General features: G+C 34.3%; 5 protein-coding genes across 7 annotated transcripts; 2 read left to right on the forward strand and 3 right to left on the reverse strand.

The window, feature by feature from the left end:
- Positions 1-69: 69 nt before the first annotated feature.
- LOC128679118 (uncharacterized protein) lies at positions 70-768 on the reverse strand. Its single transcript, XM_053761149.2, has 2 exons — positions 484-768; positions 70-386 (listed from the first exon to the last, which is right to left on the reverse strand). Exons 1-2 carry the CDS (start codon positions 666-668, stop codon positions 86-88), a joined length of 486 nt encoding a protein of 161 aa, XP_053617124.1. The 5' UTR covers positions 669-768; the 3' UTR covers positions 70-85.
- A 635-nt stretch (positions 769-1,403) lies between these two features.
- Positions 1,404-3,378, forward strand: Arpc3A (Actin-related protein 2/3 complex, subunit 3A). Its single transcript, XM_053761148.2, has 5 exons — positions 1,404-1,650; positions 1,741-1,917; positions 2,103-2,298; positions 2,596-2,657; positions 3,022-3,378. The coding sequence occupies exons 1-5, from the start codon at positions 1,645-1,647 to the stop codon at positions 3,115-3,117; spliced, it is 537 nt and encodes a 178-aa protein (XP_053617123.1). The 5' UTR covers positions 1,404-1,644; the 3' UTR covers positions 3,118-3,378.
- Arc42 (Activator-recruited cofactor subunit 42) lies at positions 3,127-5,963 on the reverse strand. 2 transcript variants are annotated; one of them, XM_053761124.2, is made up of 5 exons: positions 5,724-5,963; positions 5,156-5,536; positions 4,639-5,054; positions 4,208-4,450; positions 3,127-3,962 (listed from the first exon to the last, which is right to left on the reverse strand). In XM_053761124.2, the coding sequence occupies exons 2-5, from the start codon at positions 5,472-5,474 to the stop codon at positions 3,816-3,818; spliced, it is 1,125 nt and encodes a 374-aa protein (XP_053617099.1). In that variant the 5' UTR covers positions 5,475-5,536; positions 5,724-5,963; the 3' UTR covers positions 3,127-3,815. The 2 variants fall into 2 exon arrangements, with proteins under 2 accessions (XP_053617099.1, XP_053617098.1); XM_053761123.1 differs by having other exon boundaries at positions 5,628-5,948.
- An 83-nt stretch (positions 5,964-6,046) lies between these two features.
- POLDIP2 (Polymerase (DNA-directed), delta interacting protein 2) lies at positions 6,047-10,350 on the forward strand. 2 transcript variants are annotated; one of them, XM_053761130.2, is made up of 7 exons: positions 6,047-6,189; positions 6,266-6,545; positions 6,955-6,999; positions 7,706-7,883; positions 8,356-8,519; positions 8,785-8,990; positions 9,243-10,350. In XM_053761130.2, the coding sequence occupies exons 1-7, from the start codon at positions 6,101-6,103 to the stop codon at positions 9,358-9,360; spliced, it is 1,080 nt and encodes a 359-aa protein (XP_053617105.1). In that variant the 5' UTR covers positions 6,047-6,100; the 3' UTR covers positions 9,361-10,350. The 2 variants fall into 2 exon arrangements, with proteins under 2 accessions (XP_053617105.1, XP_053617106.1); XM_053761131.2 differs by lacking the exon at positions 6,955-6,999.
- A 156-nt stretch (positions 10,351-10,506) lies between these two features.
- AMPKalpha (AMP-activated protein kinase alpha subunit) lies at positions 10,507-17,329 on the reverse strand. Its single transcript, XM_053761122.2, has 7 exons — positions 16,869-17,329; positions 16,249-16,554; positions 15,698-15,997; positions 14,804-14,999; positions 13,800-13,944; positions 12,815-12,934; positions 10,507-12,516 (listed from the first exon to the last, which is right to left on the reverse strand). Exons 1-7 carry the CDS (start codon positions 17,121-17,123, stop codon positions 12,267-12,269), a joined length of 1,572 nt encoding a protein of 523 aa, XP_053617097.1. The 5' UTR covers positions 17,124-17,329; the 3' UTR covers positions 10,507-12,266.
- Positions 17,330-17,499: the final 170 nt, after the last annotated feature.

Raw genomic sequence — 17,499 nt, forward strand, 5'->3', positions numbered from 1 at the left:
CAACACTATTTGCACACAGGGTACTTACACATGAAAATGTGACTTAATTTTTAATTCAAAAACAATAAATTAGGTAAATTCATATTTATTTACTGGCCTCCACTACCTTGTTAGTGTCTCTTTTCTGAATAAACCTCAACTGTTTCTTCTTCATCCTCTTCAACTTGGCAGAGTTAGTGATAACTTGCACAACCTCTGCTTTCCTCTTATTTTCTTCCGTTCGAGCAATGTTTTGCCGTCTCCTCTCCTTTCTGTCTGCTTCTTTCTGTTTCAATTGTTCCATCATCTGTTTAGACAACTCTTTAGTTCGTTTTAATTCCAATCTTAGAGCAGTCTTTTTCTGAAAATCTTGCTTTAGTCCTTTAGTTTTGTTTATTGTTGAGAACCTGTAAAAAAATATATATATTTCCATATATATTTATATATGCATTTAGGATATTTTCTCGTTATTGTAACGTTAATATTAAAAATAATTTAACTTACTTTTCTTTCTGTGATTTCCAAAATCTACCAGATTTTGGCTTTCCTCTGATAGTGTCCTTCTTTTCGGTCTTCTCCTCATTATCTTTGTTGGATTTATCGTTACTCGAAGAATCTGTTTTAGTATCATTTGACTGTTTAATATTTGCTATGATCGATAAAACTTTATCATTGGTTTCTGCAGACATATTCGATTTTTTGGGAAAATTATTTGATTTTTATTAAAATCACCATAAGTACACGTGTTAGCGATTAAAGTGTTTGACGACTTTGGCATTTGGCATTGGCTGGCATGCATCATGTTGACGTGAATACGTGAATGAATCATTGAATGAAAGTAAACTAATAATTAATTTTGACAATGACAACTTTTTTACAAAATGTGCAAATATATCTTTATGCTTGAAGTTGAACCATGGATTTAATGAATATTTGTTGTACGGAGTACCTACTAATTCCATGAGTTGAACATTACATTGAATATTCTTACATCTGTGACTTGAAGCAATATCTGTGGGCTTACCATGGAATTTGTATGTCTGAGTTACCTAATTTCTCATTTGCTTGAAATTAGACAGATATAAGAACATTACTTTGAAGATGTTCTTATATCTGTAAATCTATCTGACCTGTCTTATGTATAATTCGTATTCCGATGCAAGATTACTCAGGTATTTTACTTATAACTTATAACGTATAGACATCGTTAAGTTATACCTTTCCCGCTCAAGAATAAGAGGTCGAGCTAATTGAGATAGAAATATATTTTTAATTTAGTTCACAGATCTATAAGAATATTTAAGATTTACAATAATCTCTCTGTTTTCACTTTGTGTTGTTTTTTCTAATTTTTGAACGGAATCATTCATTAGGATCGTAAGTGCATGACAGTCCCAAATCTCAACTTCAAATGGCAATGTCACTGTCAGTCAATATCAGTCACTGTTGGTTTACTGCTTTACTGTGAACGTGAAGATATCTAGTTTTCTCTTGTGGTTTTCGTTAATAACGTAATAATTCCGGCAATTTTTAGTTTGGTTTCTATTTTATAATCGTCCTTCGATTATTACGAATATATCAAATGCACTATACCTATTAACCAGGGTTAATCACAAGTGCTATCAAGGTGCTGAGAATCAGGAAACTATTAAATTAGTCATCAAAATGCCCGTAATATATTTATTTATTGTATTTAACAAACAGTAAATTGTATTTTATATATCACTGTGATGTATATAATACATTTTGTTTTTCTTCCAGGCTTATCACTCTACTTTGACAGACTACACCCAGTCGGTCGGCAATCTAGCACTCCTTCCGATACGGACTACATGCAGAGGCCCCGCGCCCACAAATCCTAAAATGGAATTAGATGTTATCGATGAGGCTCTTAATTACTTCAAAGCTAACGTTTTCTTTAGATTTTATGAAATTAAGGTTTGTAGTTCTCCATTATATACTTATTTGGTATATTGGGTTTTTTATGCAAACATATTATCTATATTCCGTTTTGGATTAATTTCGAGCCAGACACAGCCAGAAACATGGCAAAGCAACCTTTCAATAATAAAATATGATAGCTTATTTAATATGGTCTAATGTTTAGTTTTTCAATTTTCTAGTCTGATGCTGACCGAGTGCTCATTTACCTGACTTTGTATATTTCCGAGTGTCTGAAAAAGCTACAGAAATTCTCCAATAAGAACCAGGGTCAACAGGAGATGTACATGCTTGCTATCTCTAAGTTTGACATCCCAGGGGAAGCAGGGTTCCCATTGAACTCTGTTTATGCTAAACCTACTTCTCCACAAGAAGCTGGTATGAAAATATTGCTCATTAATAGCCATAAATGTATTGGAAAATTTATAAACAAAAATCAAATAATCTTTAAGTAGTATTATATAAAATTAAATATATAGTCAAGAAAAATAATAATTTTTCAACATTTATACCTAATAAACTAATTGAACATGTTTCAAAATTAGATGTATGTTTAAATTTACCTATTTTTTATGGAAAATTTGTTTAAACTTAAGTACCTAATTTTCATGGAATCAAATATCATCCACTTAATAAAATAATTTCCCTAAATATTTTTTTACATTTGGTCTTCAGATTTGATGAGACAGTACCTACAGCAGTTGAGGCATGAAACAGGCAACAGAGTCTGTGAGAAGGTAATTATTACTTTTTTTTAACATGTGGTGGTCTCCACCAAAGAAAAATTGTCAACTTTTGTCACTAAGATTACATTGACATCATAAAAGTTGAAAAAAAACAAATTTTACAATGTTGATGCTTTGGAAATACCAACATTACTATTTTATCGTCAATAGTAGTTGTGGGTGTATATCCCACTTCCATTAGGTATTTCTATCAATAGAAATACTGGGACTTATTGTCCTGCATCACTTGATTATGTAATATAATATTGTAGAGATGCACCTGTTCTGTCTTTACACATTTAATATGAACTTTGGTGGACAAGCAACCAAAATGAACTTATTGGTAGAAATAACAATGTTTTGATTTCTTTTCCAGGTGTTTGCAACAGAAGACGGCAAACCAAGCAAATGGTGGTTGTGCTTTGCCAAAAGGAAATTCATGGACAAGTCATTGTCAGGGCCCGGCCAATAAAACTAGCCATTTTGTATAAAAAAACTTTATTTTCACAAATTAAAGTATTTCTTATGTGCATTTATTGTATAAGTTTTAATGACAATATTTAAAAATGAGTAATCCTTTACAGTAAAAATATTGAGTGGTATATTCTTTTTATGTAATATAAATACTTTTCTTATATATAAACACAACTAATGCTGCTGATGAAATGTTATCAAAGTTTTTATTTTATCCAGGACTTGATTTGTATAATTGAATATAAAAATCTTTCTCAAATTTCATGTTTCATTTTGTTATTAAATTATAGCAGTATATACAACACGTCTTTATCAAACCCTGTTCTCAATAGTAACACTTATGATTATACTATACTTATAATAATATTAAATCGTATTGAGGTGACAGTATATTTATGGCTCATCTTAGCTGCGAACATTGAGTATATGACTGCTTATAAACAAGATATAAACGACATCTTTACTACATATAAATACAGGCAGAATAGGATCTTAAATATAGATATTAAATTTCTTATAATATTATGCAAATTTCTGAAAAAGATTATAGAACTTTGTAAATTGTAGAGTATTTGTATATTGTAAATTAATAAACTTTGCTGCCATAAGTATGCCCGTGTGCAGGACATAGACACTAATGCTTGCTTTAGGCATAGTGCTCTTTAGGAATATTAGTAGCTGTGTTATTATTATGCATTAGTTCAGATCATATTCCTTTATTATCTGCCCTGCAATGACTAGCCTTTGAATCTCTGAGGTTCCTTCATAAATCTCCGTGATACGAGCGTCGCGGTAGTGCCTTTCTGCTGGCATATCAGACACATAGCCCATCCCACCGAGAATCTATAAAAATAGAAAAGATATGTTAGAAAATGTTTATTCAAAAAATTCAGACCAACATCTTGGCTATACAAATAAATTACTAAAATGTAAAAAGTTAGGTTGTTTATCTGTCACAAGTGTAATCGATATAAAGGGGTAAATTAAGCAAATTATGGCACTTGACTTTAAAACACAGCTTTTTGGTGTAAAAGGTATATAGCCTTAACTGCCACTTAAGACATAACTGTTTGTTTCCTCATACCTACCTGTATACACTGATGTGAACAGAATGTGGCTGCTTCAGATGCAGCCAATTTAGCCATTGCAGCCTCTTTAGTGTATGGTTTTTTGTTGTCCTTTTGCCAAGCTGCGCGCCAATTGAGCAACCTTGCAGACTCCAGTCTCAGGGCCATGTCGGCTAACTTGTTCTGAATAGATTGAAGCTTCATGATGGGCTTGTTGAAAGCTATCCTTTTTGACGCATATTCAACAGCCACGTCTAGTGATGCCTGAAAAATAAAAATAGTCATGAACAAAAATTATCATTTTACAAAATGTACATGTCACTGCACAGACTTGAGGTAAGTATTTAATTTTTACAAACAAGTAGATAGAATAAAAAATTAATAACTGAAACAGGAGAGAAGGTATCTAACAGACAAGGTTCAGTTTCATTTGTTCAACTTAAATAAATTACCTGTGCAATACCTAGCGCCTGTGAAGCAATGCCAATCCTACCAGCATCTAGTGTCATCATTGCAATCTTAAAACCAAAGCCTGGCTCTCCCAAGATATTCTCTTTTGGAACCTCACAGTCTTCAAACATTAAAGAACAAGTGGATGAACCTCTAATACCAAGTTTATCTTCCTTCTTCCCTAATTCCAATCCCTTGATTGGCTTTGGCACAATAAATGCAGATATGCCCTTATGTTTTAAACTCTTATCTGTGGTGGCGAATACAACTGAAGCCTTACTCTCATAACCATTAGTTATCCAGCATTTTGTTCCATTTAAGAGCCACTTATCACCTTTGTCTTTAGCTGTGGTTGACGCAGCACCAGCATCAGAGCCATTCCCAGGTTCCGATAGAGCAAAACACCCTACTGATTGTCCTGAAAAAATAATTCAGAGTAAAATTCCAACAAAGCAAATATGGAATTTTTGTCCCATTCCCTAGTTAGTTGTTGGGAATATCACATAGAAAAAAACCAACCATCAACAAATGGTGTAACAAATTCGTTTTTTTGTTTATCTGTGCCCCATCCAAGCAGTGGTCCAAGATATAATGAGTTGTTAACTGACATGATGACGCCAGCAGATGCACAACCTCGAGAGATCTCTTCCAGAGCTATAGCATACGCCAAATAATCCAAACCAGTCCCACCGAGCTCTTCTGGAGTCGCAATGGCCATCAATCCTAGTTCTCCCATTTTTTTTATAGCATCACCGGGATATAAATGATCTCTGTCATATTTGGCTGCGTTAGGCTTCAATTCCGCTTCAGCAAAGTCTCTACATGTCTTGTATAACATTTGGTGAGTTTCGGGCAATGCAGAAAGAGAAGCTATGCATCTTGAATGACGAACACTTGGTGCTGAAAAGTTTCAATGTAACTTATAGTAACTTATAAGTGTCTTATATGAAACGAAGTCGACTCAGCAGGAATATTTTGATTGCATATTTACCAAGAATCTGAATCGTTTTACTAAAAGAATTTAACATTTTTTATAGGTATATGGAAAGAAAATTACAAATAAAAATTATAAATGTTAGCCTCTAACTCTAGCACTTTGAACTCTGCTTCTCTCTCGTCCGCCTCGTAGTAGTAGTAGTCGTCGTAGTTACGTTTAGAAATGGAGCGAAAAACATTTGATGTGATACTCGTCCATCGTCTTTATAGTTTTCTTGCTTGGTCTTGATGCATAGCTTTCTCTATCTATGTATCTGTGTCTATGTATCTGTCCTATCCATTGATTTAGTAGGTAAGTAACCACCTTGTACAACGGAGTACCACCTTATAGCTACCTATGGTCCTGTCAACGCTATCAAATCAACATTTTGAACGATTCACGATTGTCAAAAATAGTGTCATTCTGTCAAATCAGGGGTATTTACGTATTTACAAAACCCGAAAAAAATATAAAATAACAATGATAAAATGGAGATATTGTTGAGATTTGTACCAACAAATCCCTTTCGATTGACAGCATCTAGATTATTATTAACTCATGTAGCACATTATACAAGGTGAGTGACAAAATCAAGTTCAAGTTTCAATGTTACTGTTACGTACTTAACCTATAAAAATATTTTTTCTCCTTAGATTAGCAGAAGTTGGAAAACTTGAATCGCCGAAAACATCTGGCAAATATGATACAGGACAACTTATTTTACATAAAGTGTTTGGATATCGGGGGGTCATACTATTCCCATGGTTAGCTCGAGTATACGACAGAGATGCTACCAATAAGAAAGAAAATACTGATTCTTCGAATACTGGCGAAACATCCAGTGATTCTTTGTCTAACGTTAGCAAAGAAGTCAAGGGCAGAACCCATACATTTTACCAGGTCTTGATAGATACAAGAGATGCTCCATACATAGTAAGTATTACTCACCTATTAGTTTGAGTAATTTATGCTTTATAAATGCTTTTGTAGCTTTTTGCCGCCTTTGCACTTTGACATATTTTTTCCAGAAGTATTTTTTTTTTGTGTGTATTCTTAACATCACAAAATATCACATGGAGAATATATCGGTAATGCTGGAATATCTACTAATTATGTATTATGTACTCAAATATACTATAATTTTAAAACAAAAGTGATTGACTCCAATTAAGAGATTATATTTCAATTCTACAATTTTCATAAACTCCAATCTTAGATCAATACATAATTGACCACAATGCTTTTATTGCACACATTTTTGCCTTTATGCTGATAAAAAATATTGTTATATAAACTAGTTGATACCATTTGAACAAAATATTAAAAGAATTTAATATTTTTGACCGTGCAATCGACCATCGACATGAGACCTGAATGGAAAAAGAAGGTATAATGACAAAATTAACATAATTATATGTCGTGTTTGTGGTTCATGATAATAATACAATCATTGCTTGTAGTCATGCTTTCATATTAATTTATAGAAAATATAGAGCACTCAAATATCAGCCGAGACCATACTTGTTTGGTTTGGGTACATTTTGAATTGAGTTCTTTTGGTGTTTTGTTCATTTCTTCATTAATATCGGCCTGACCCAAAATCTTTCATATTTTGACATTTATGACAACTCACAAGTTTTAAAACTAATTCTTCTCTCTGTTTTACAATTCATTGAAAATCATATAAATTTTTGTTAACACACAAGACTCGAAAAAGCCCAAAAAATGTGCTGATTATCACACATCACAATAGCATAGATTGATAATAGAACAATAACATAGATTACACTTTAAAATTATGTATTTTTATAATGTAATAAATACTTAATTTACTATTTTAAACACAACATTTTCTAATTATTAAAATTCCTACTCCTTTTTTTGTATACTTTTTTACTTTATTATTCAAAATGTTGTATTAAAAACATCACATTTTTATTCTGTTGTTATAATCTAATAAAGTGCAAAAATGTAATTTGTTGTTTGAACATGTTATTTTGCTCATTATAATAACAACATAGAATAGGACATATTGGCAATAAACAAAGAAGATAACAGATTCAATGACACTTCTATACAACAAACTGTTCCAGAGAGCACAGACAGAAGCTGTGACATTTCTTGGCAACCAGGAGTCTAGTCGGAGCTTGTACGCCATTCCTGGATTAGACTATGTAGCTCATGATGACATCATACCATACACCTCTGTGGAGCGGGTTCCCTTGCAGCATGAGCTCTTTGATAAGTTCCTTATGCATAATGCTGATAAAGGTATGTCATAATAAACAATTGAATCTGATATATTATTATGTGTTGCATATTAATTTGAAATGGAATTTCCCTATAAGGCTGGCATAGTCACCCAAGCAACTGAAGCCTCGACAAAAAATAGATAATAAAAAAATAAATAATAAAAAAGTTAAAGTGAGTTAAGATTTTTAAAAACGATTCTGTATTAATTTATTTTATGACGAGAAATTTCCAAAAGTGTGATTTCCTGAGAAGAAATTCTAACATACAGACTTATTATTTACTGGTGATCCATAAAACGGGTTTGTCCTATATAAGACAAGAGCTCCTCACGAGCTCAGAAAGCAAGTTAAACCACTGGTTCTAAATTAATGTAATATAATAATGAGGATTATGGTTAAGGATTTTTTTAACAAATAAATAAATATTATTAATTTTACCTCTTCAAACCAGTTGAGTTACAATTATCAGGTTCAGGATACTACATTTTCAGACCCACCGTTCATAGCCCAAGAGACACTCCGCGCGTGGCAGAAGAAGAACCACCCGTGGCTCGAATTGAGTGACGTCCACCGCGAGACGACAGAGGGCGTCAGAGTCACTGTCATTCCGTTCTACATGGGCAGCCGCGAGTCGCAGAACTCGGCTGTCTATTGGGTGAGATTCATCACGGAAACACCTATTATGCTATTGGATTATAAGCACTTATAAAGTTATACTGTAGTTATCATTAAAAATGGTGCCTAGTGGTATATGTATATCGATTTACCGAGAACATGATAACAATGTGATATTTAGATTAATGCCCACTATTAGTATTTTTTTTTAGTAGAAATGTCTCTAATATGTATTGAAAGTATCCTATAGAATTATCAAAAAATACATATTTTATTTACAACAATGTATAAGTTTTGTCTTCCAGTGGCGTTACTGCATCCGCCTAGAGAACCTGGGCCCGCAAGCCGTGCAGCTGCGCGAGCGTCACTGGCGCATCTTCTCGTTGAGCGGCACGCTGGAGACCGTGCGCGGCCGCGGCGTCGTGGGGCAGGAGCCGGTGCTGGCGCGGCATTCGCCCGCCTTCCAGTACAGCAGCCACGTCAGTCTGCAGGCGCCCAGCGGACATATGTGGTGAGCTCTAATGTCGATGCCTAGAGATGTATCCCACTGCTGGACAGTGGCCTCTCGTTCCTTTTTCCGCAAGCCTCTGTCGAGGGCAGCATATTGTCATCTGCAGGAACCCATCGATCCGTCTGGGGCTTAAAGATTCTATTGTTTAGTAGTAACAATGGATATATGCTTACTTCCACGAGTAACAGTTTTATAAATGTGATGTGAAGTGTTCATGCACTCTTCAGATATATAATTATTGATATCTCCCAGGGGCACGTTTCGCATGGAGCGCGAGGACGGGTACACATTCGACTGCCGCATCCCGCCCTTCTCGCTGGAGAGCAAACCCGACGAGGCCGCGCCCGCCGCACCCGCGCCCGCGTCCTGAGGGATCTCTCGCAACTGAAGGTCGCGCCACTGTCAAGAAATTGTTCAAATTGACGATGGAACAATATTTTTTTTAAAATTGAGAATAGTTTTGTTGCCAAAGTTAAAAACCACACAAAATACAATTACGTACTTATAAAACTATACTAATAAAAACAACATTTTTAACTCTTTCTTGACAGAAAAATAGCACGCAATAAAATTATTGTGAAGGACCTAGAATTATCAACAAAATTTCTTCAAATGGACGAAATGTTGAATCATAATATTTTACCAAGTGTAAAAAAAAAACAAAAAACCAGACTAAATCTAGTAGACAATTGATAGCGAATTATTACTCAATTAATATTATTTGTTTTCCTGGATATTAATGGGTAGATAAGCTGAATTTTTGAAATTACTGACAGAATTATTTTTATTTCAATCTGTGTTAGGTGGTGTTATTCGCCATTTCTAAATTACGTGGAAATGAGTACAAAACGTTTATAAAACACCAGTGCAACATAACTTTAATATCTTAAAAGGTAAATATTACACATTGAAACTTGGAAAGTAGCTTGGATAATCTGATTTCCCAATATAATTATGTGTAAATATTCTTGCAAAGAACAAAATGTCAAACATTGTTTTTTGTCATAACATACTCAAGTGTAGGTAAGTAAACTAAAGCGAAAAAAAAACGTGTGAGTCGAGATGAATTATACTATAGATAGATATTGAACAAGTCCATTTTTTCCACAGTTTTACTCAACAGAGAGACAGTTTAGGAACTTTTTGGAATCCAATGTGTAATACACAAGCTTGTTTTCTGTACAGGTGCTTTGTTGAATAGGATGTGTTATGTAGCATTCCTCGAGACAACTGTTATGATAATATTAATTTATATCCCGTGGAGTTGATAGTAACATTTTGTTCGTTCCAAAATCCTTTAGTCATTTTTAAAATATATTTTCTAGATCTGTAATAAATTACAGTATTCTGTTAATGTGTTTATTGGTTTTTTATTTCATATCTATTAAATATTATCATGTCATGATATGTTAGGTGTATTAACGAACATTTGACATAATAATGGTGGTTATTTGAAAATAAGTGTTTTATTATTTCGACAAAAAAGAATAGGGAGGTATTTTAAATATGAAACAACTTATATCTCTACGAGATTTAATATTTATTTGTACAATGGAAGTAAATTTTAGAATTGCACTAAACACACTCAAATAAGCTGTACAATACATATAATTTGTACATTGTTTAAATATATTAACTTAATAATAATTAGTAACATACTATTCTAGCCTAACCTACATTACCCTAGTGCAAATTACCTCTGCCTGAAAATCTATAAATAAATAAAAATGGTTATAACATAAAACTGATATACAATATGGAAAATATAATTATGCTTTAATTCCAGGCAATTTAAATATACTTGTCCAACAAACTGCTCATAACATTATAACGCTAGTGTTTTATTCTTGTCGAATCCGGCGATGTTGAAAAACGTATGATACACGCGTGTCATAAATTACATACTCGAATTTATTATAGCCCTCGGCTTTGTTTCGCGCAGTAATACCGCCTCGTATGTAAAACTTACCAGACTCAAGCAACAGAACGTAGCTAATAAAAAGATATAAGAATTTTTATTTATTGTATGAATAAGTTATGTAAAATTTTAACAAATTTATTAACGACTTCTATAAAATATTAGCAGATATACCTACTACAAATTTAAATTGAAGCCACACCAGTAAGTAAATATGGCTTGATCTTGGCTATAAATTTATATTATAGCTTCTATGTAAAATATTGTTTCTATGTAAAATGTCCTGCCAGCTCATGCGATCGATAATAAACACTTATTGATATAAAAGGCACTTTATGTTGCAATATTTCTTTGGTGTTGTAGCGTAGCCTGTACGCGCTATATCACAATAAAATTATATGAATTATTGCTTGGTATTATTAATTATAAGCTTGGAAGATTTTTATTCTAAAATGTGTGAAGAACTCACCTTTGAGTTTCATTCAATATTTCATTTTCAAAATGTATTGTATGTACATAGGAACGAATTATATTTTTATAAGCCTAATTATATTAGATAATAATTACTAATTTCTCGAAGCAATACAAAAGGTTTAGCGGAATTATTTTAATAATTTAATATTTCTAAAACATTTTATTTGTGAGGGTAGAACATTTGAATTCTCTATTAAAATAGTGTGAACGCAACCTTTTGCAAATTACATAATTATCACTAATTATAATTTTATTGACGTTGAAAAACATTAGATAGAATCAGAAAGGTATTATCCAATATCCATCTCATAATCGAGTTATAATAATTTTATTTATATAAATCGAATCGACTAGTCACAAATAGCAATGGGTTGAGAGAAGTCGAAATTTGCCTGAATTCTTATCACATTTATTTTCGAATAATCTTGAAAATATAAGAATCTATTTAAGGTGAATAGCACATTTATACCGCACTAATCTCACCCGGCAAGAAGATTATGTTCATGGAAAGTGAGCTTTAAAACGTCCCCTGTAGACATACTTTACATTGACAACAGCAGAGCCGACAACGAGCAATCAGCTAATTTGTTGTCAATGTATCTACAGAGGACGCTTTCAAGCTCACTTTCAATTAACCTCATCTTGCTGGGTTAAACCGGAGTGGTATACATATTCAGTCAATAAAGTGATGAAAAATAAATGAGGCCGCCGTGTCCTCTTGGCTGGCAAAACTTGGTGATTCTCAGCCAATCTTGAACATTATATTTTGTATTGTAATAACAAAAGTTATTCGTTTAAAATCAGTTTTCGTCTCTTTATTGATAGACTAAGTGTGTTCATTATATTTAAACGTCTCGACCCATTCCTACAATATGTAATACCGATTATCTGGCAAGCTGTATAATGAGAGCGGCGCACATCTCGAAGAACTCCATGGTGTGGTGTCCGCTAGGTTTCCCCGTTGGCACCGGTGGAGGCAGCACTGGCAGCAGAGGAGACGCGGCTTCTTCATCAGTTTCCTCTTTTTCACCAGAAAGGGACTTGAAATCTAGGAGGTAGGACTTGTAGTCCACTTGATACAGTTGAAGTGACATTTTCACGTACTTTTCCGTCATTTTGTTTAGAGTGCGAACCCTGAAATAAAAAAAAAATAATGTTGAAAATAAAAAGACCTTTCTTCTGTGGTCTACGTTAGAAATCTATAAAGAACAAGCAGAAAGAAAAATACTTATTACCTAGATCTTGACATTACCCATTACATATTATGTTCTCACGTAGACAAACTTGATGATTTTTTAAAATAGATTTAGTTAAACAGGCTACAGCAGCTGCGGTTCAGATTTTATTCTATACCATTATGGTAAGTAGTGGCACAGAGTGAACTAAATTTGTGCGAGTTTTCTCACAATGTTTTCCATTACAATCCTCTCACCTGACGTGGTAGGGGTTGATGACCTTCCACTCGTAGTCGAGCGCCTTCATCGCGCGGAACACCTCCAGCATGATGTCGTTGGGTTTGCTCTGCGATCGGATGCCTAAGTGCCATTTGGCTCTGGACAAAAACATTGAGATAAGCAAAGCTGCTATGACTTCTATAAATACAATTATTTATTTAATACTATGGAGTTTTTAATTGTATGAGACGTCTCATGCAGGCATAGTTATCGAGTGCGGCATAGTTTGTATGGAATATTGTTAGTTTTCGCAAATAAATAAAATAATTTGATAAAAAGTGACATGTGATATCGCATCGACATCTGTCCAATAGTGTGTAGGTACTATTGTATAGATGTCGATGCGACTCAATGTACACTGTGTAGTCTGTATGACTAGCTTTTCAGTTATCTATATATTTAAGGTTTCTTAAAACCACCAATCTTGACATCGTTGAATTAATGTTTACTTCATATCGTTATAATAAAGGATAGTAGTTTTTCAGAAGGTATTTTATGTGTAATTATTTTGTAGAATATTTATGATTAACTATCGGCCTGTCCCGACTTCGCTCGGGTAAAAATAATACATAAATAATAAAAATATACATTTAAACCTTTCTCAGACGTCACACTGGTAAAAACCGCATGAAAATCCGTGCATTAGTCTTTGAGTTTATAGCGAACAAACAGACAGACGCGGCAGAGGACTTTGTTTTATAATATATGCTGTGTATCCATTACAACAGCCTCGACTTGAAGCAAACTGAGGCTGCTCACTTTGAGGCATAGGATCGACGCACGTTGCGTCCTTGATCCGAAGTCAGTTTAAATCGAGAAAAGCGACACGCCCGTTTCCATCAAGTGCACGGCTCGGACTGTGGCTCCTTTGAGCGCGCCAAAAAAACCGACAAAATATGTCTCGGCCCGCCGCGCCTCGCCCCGAGTCTTAAAATTAAATTAAAAAAAAAAGTGTGGCGTTACCGTTTGACGGGCGTGCCCTTGTGCGCGGGCGCGGCGGGTGCAGCGGGCGCGGGCGCGGGCGCGGGCGCGGGCGGCGCGCTGTCGCGCAGCGGCGCCATGCGCTCCGGGTGCCGCCCGCTCTCCGCCGCCGTCGGCGGGGAACTACCTGACGACACGTAACAAATATCATTGGATCGCGGAGTGCATATATAATTGTATATGAACTCACAAAATATGATTATAGGTCTTCACAACTAATTAGAGTATTTAAAGCAGGAAATAAGAACCATTGCCCAATGCTCAGTCGTGCTCCGCTGCGACGACGTTACGTTAGCTCCGTTGTTCTCTATAGGTTTCGATCTTGACGTGCGTTGACTGACGTCAGGATCAAAACCTTTCTCTCAAACTTCATACAATTTTTGCGTTGTTCTGTTCTGTGTAGACACTACATTGACAAGACCTGCTAGTGAGTGGTCTGCTAATTTGTCAATGGAATGTGTGTCTATTGGGGACGCCTTAGAGCTCTCTTTATAATGACTATATACTACGGGTGGGTAGTACAGAAGAAAAAATGTATGGTAATAATATAATTCGAAATAATTTAATTTCTCCACCTATTTTTAACCCCGACGCAAAAGAGGGGTGTTATAAATTTAACGTGAATGTTTGTGTATTTGTCTGAACCGATTTTCGTTTAGTTTTTTTTTTGTGTCATAGATAATGAAAATTGAATATCATGAAAATTGGTTCAGCCATTAAAAAGTTGAAGCGAAATAAATATTGAAAGTCGGGGGTTTTTTGATTTGTCTAACAAATAAACTTGTAAACATAAAATATTAAAGATTTATGGTCATAAATCTTTAATATTTAATTTATTTTATTATTTTTTACGTAAACTAGTAATTTTCGAAAAAAAAAGTGAGTATTTTTCCATACAAAAATTTACTATTTGTATATGTGTAGTACAACAATTATATTGATTTTTGTTGTAATTTTTGGATAATCTGTATAGTTATGAAACTTACTAGCAACATAGAAGTCCTTGATCTCCGCTTTGGCCGCCTCGTCGGCAATTCGTTTGTTGTCTATGATCAGATGGTAAGCGATGGCCAGTTGGTCGTGAGGGTCGCCGCTGAGCAGAGCATTGTGTACTTCATGTTCCTTGACACCGAACTTGTCGCACACCTCCGCTATCGCTTCTGTGTCGATCACACTGCTGTCCTGATTATGGAAATAAGATATAATTTTTATTGCTATTTCCTGTCCAAAATGTTATATTGAACGGTATAAAAAATTGTTTCTTTTACATCTTATTTTTAATCCAAGAATTTATAATATTGCTGATGGTATAAAAGATTAAATTTTCGATTATGAGGTATAACTTGATGGACTGACTCAAATATACCCCTAAGAACTTCAATCTTTGACACATATGTAATTGATGGTGTAGTCCAATCTGACAGATCCATGTTATCAATAAAATAACATGTTACTTTTGTACTATTTATATAACATTATATTTTTATACAAATCTTTTCTTATTGGAAACTTAGTCAATCTTGTGTCTAAGAATGGTAACTTGTTGAAATACATATATAAAATGCCAAATTTACCATTTACTTTGTACTTTATAATCAACTTTTATTTTACTCTAGCGACCCATCCTGGTATTGCTCAGGTAAAAACATAAAAAATTATACACCTATACTTTCCTCAGGAATCACACTATCTATTGGTGAAAACTTCATAAAAACCCGTGCAGTAGTTTTTGAGTTTATCACGAACAGACAGATAGGCAGACAGACGCGGCAAAGGACTTTCTTATATAATATGTAAAGAAAATGTCAACATGCGTCTTATGCAGCATCAAAAAGTAAACATGCTCCTTGATCTTAATGTAATTAAATTTTATTGCTAACCTGTTCCACAGGTGACGGGAACAAATATCCTGGCAGCTCCTTCTGGAACCATTCATGTTTCTTAACATCCTCAATGGTCGCCCTCTTCATCGGGTCCACTTGTAGCATCGTACACAGCAGGCTCACTACACTCTTGTTCAGATACTCAGGTATTGGGAATATTCCAGACTTAATTTTTCTAAATAGTGTTGGTACATGTTCATCATCAAAAGGCAGCGTACCACAGAGCAAAGCATACAGAATGACTCCACATGACCAAACATCTACTTCAGGGCCAGCATACAGTTTGCCTGATATGACCTGTAAGATACAAGTTTACAATAACATTATTGTATGGAACATTTACAATGGCGGATGGTAGGTTGGAACAACATGTTGTGTTTTCAATTTTATAGGTCCATTTCATACCATCCAATTTATTGTGAGGCTTTAGTCACATGATGTAACTGCACAAAGATGGCAGAAATGTGCTAAATCTTTTTTTAGGAGGGAAATTTACACAGTGAAGCCAGACAAAAGCTAGTTTGAAATAATTCTGTTTGCTAACTAACCTCTGGGGCTGCATAATTAGGGGATCCACAGGAGGTCCTTAAGAATTCACCATCCATCATCATATTGGAAAGTCCAAAGTCTGCAATTTTCACATGCATGTTGTGGTCTAACAGAAGATTTTCTGGCTTTAGGTCTCTGTGCACGATCATGTGCCGGTGACAGTAGTCCACACCTGAAATGATTTGCTGGAAGAAACGTCGAGCCTCATGCTCTTGTAATTTGCCACGTTTTACAATGTAGTCAAATAGTTCCCCTCCTGATACATATTCCATTATCATAAAGATGTCTGTTGGGGTGGAGATCACCTGAAATATTTAATTTATGAAGTCTTGATAAAACATGAAAATCAATTGTAAAATTTTGTAACTTAAAAGCCAAAGTGGTGCTTGATAATACTATTTTATTTTATATATGTATATTTACATTTTGATTGTAGTGCAAATATAAGATGTGTAAATTGTTTTTAATGCAGTGTCTTTGTAATAAAATTGAAAACCATTTGTCAACAGTAGGGGTTGAAGAGTAGATTTTGATCAAATAAGTGTGTTTATTGATAATATCACTATGGCTCTTTCACATACAAATTTACAAGCAACTCATAAGCAAGCAACTTTCTTACCTGATACAGTTTAATGATGTGTGGGTGTCTGAACAGCTTGAGATTCTGAATCTCTCTTTTGATCTTGCCAACGACATCGAGAGACTTGATTTTTTGCCTGTTCAAAATCTTCACAGCGACCTTGTGTTTCGTTAATTGATGTTCTCCAATCTTGACCTTTCCAAAGGTGCCGACGCCCAGTGTTGCTCCCAGGGTGTAGTGACCAATCTTCACAATCGGTTGGGCTCCACTGGCTACTATTGGCTTCTCAGACATTTTTGAGAATGATAAAAATACTGGTTAGAGATAATCGCCAAACATGTATGTGAAGTTTACAATGAAAATAAATAAATAGTCACGTCAAATAATTATATATGTCGATTTCATTACATTTCAATTTGAATAATAATAAACACAACACAAAATTAAAACGTAATTCCGAAAAAAACACGAGATGAAATCATAGCAATTAGATTTTAAAATGTCATTGTCATTTAGATTGACATTGTCAATTTTCGAAAGTTTACTTCATTTGGTTGGCACTGGCAGAACATTTTTTACACGGAGAAAGTGAATTACACTATCTCGGAAGCAAGCGAAGCTTACAAAAATGACATTCGTAATAATACAAATGGCAACAATTGGCTGTCTA

Source organism: Plodia interpunctella, chromosome 21 (genome assembly GCF_027563975.2).
Source record: "Plodia interpunctella isolate USDA-ARS_2022_Savannah chromosome 21, ilPloInte3.2, whole genome shotgun sequence".
Lineage (NCBI taxonomy): Eukaryota > Metazoa > Arthropoda > Insecta > Lepidoptera > Pyralidae > Plodia > Plodia interpunctella.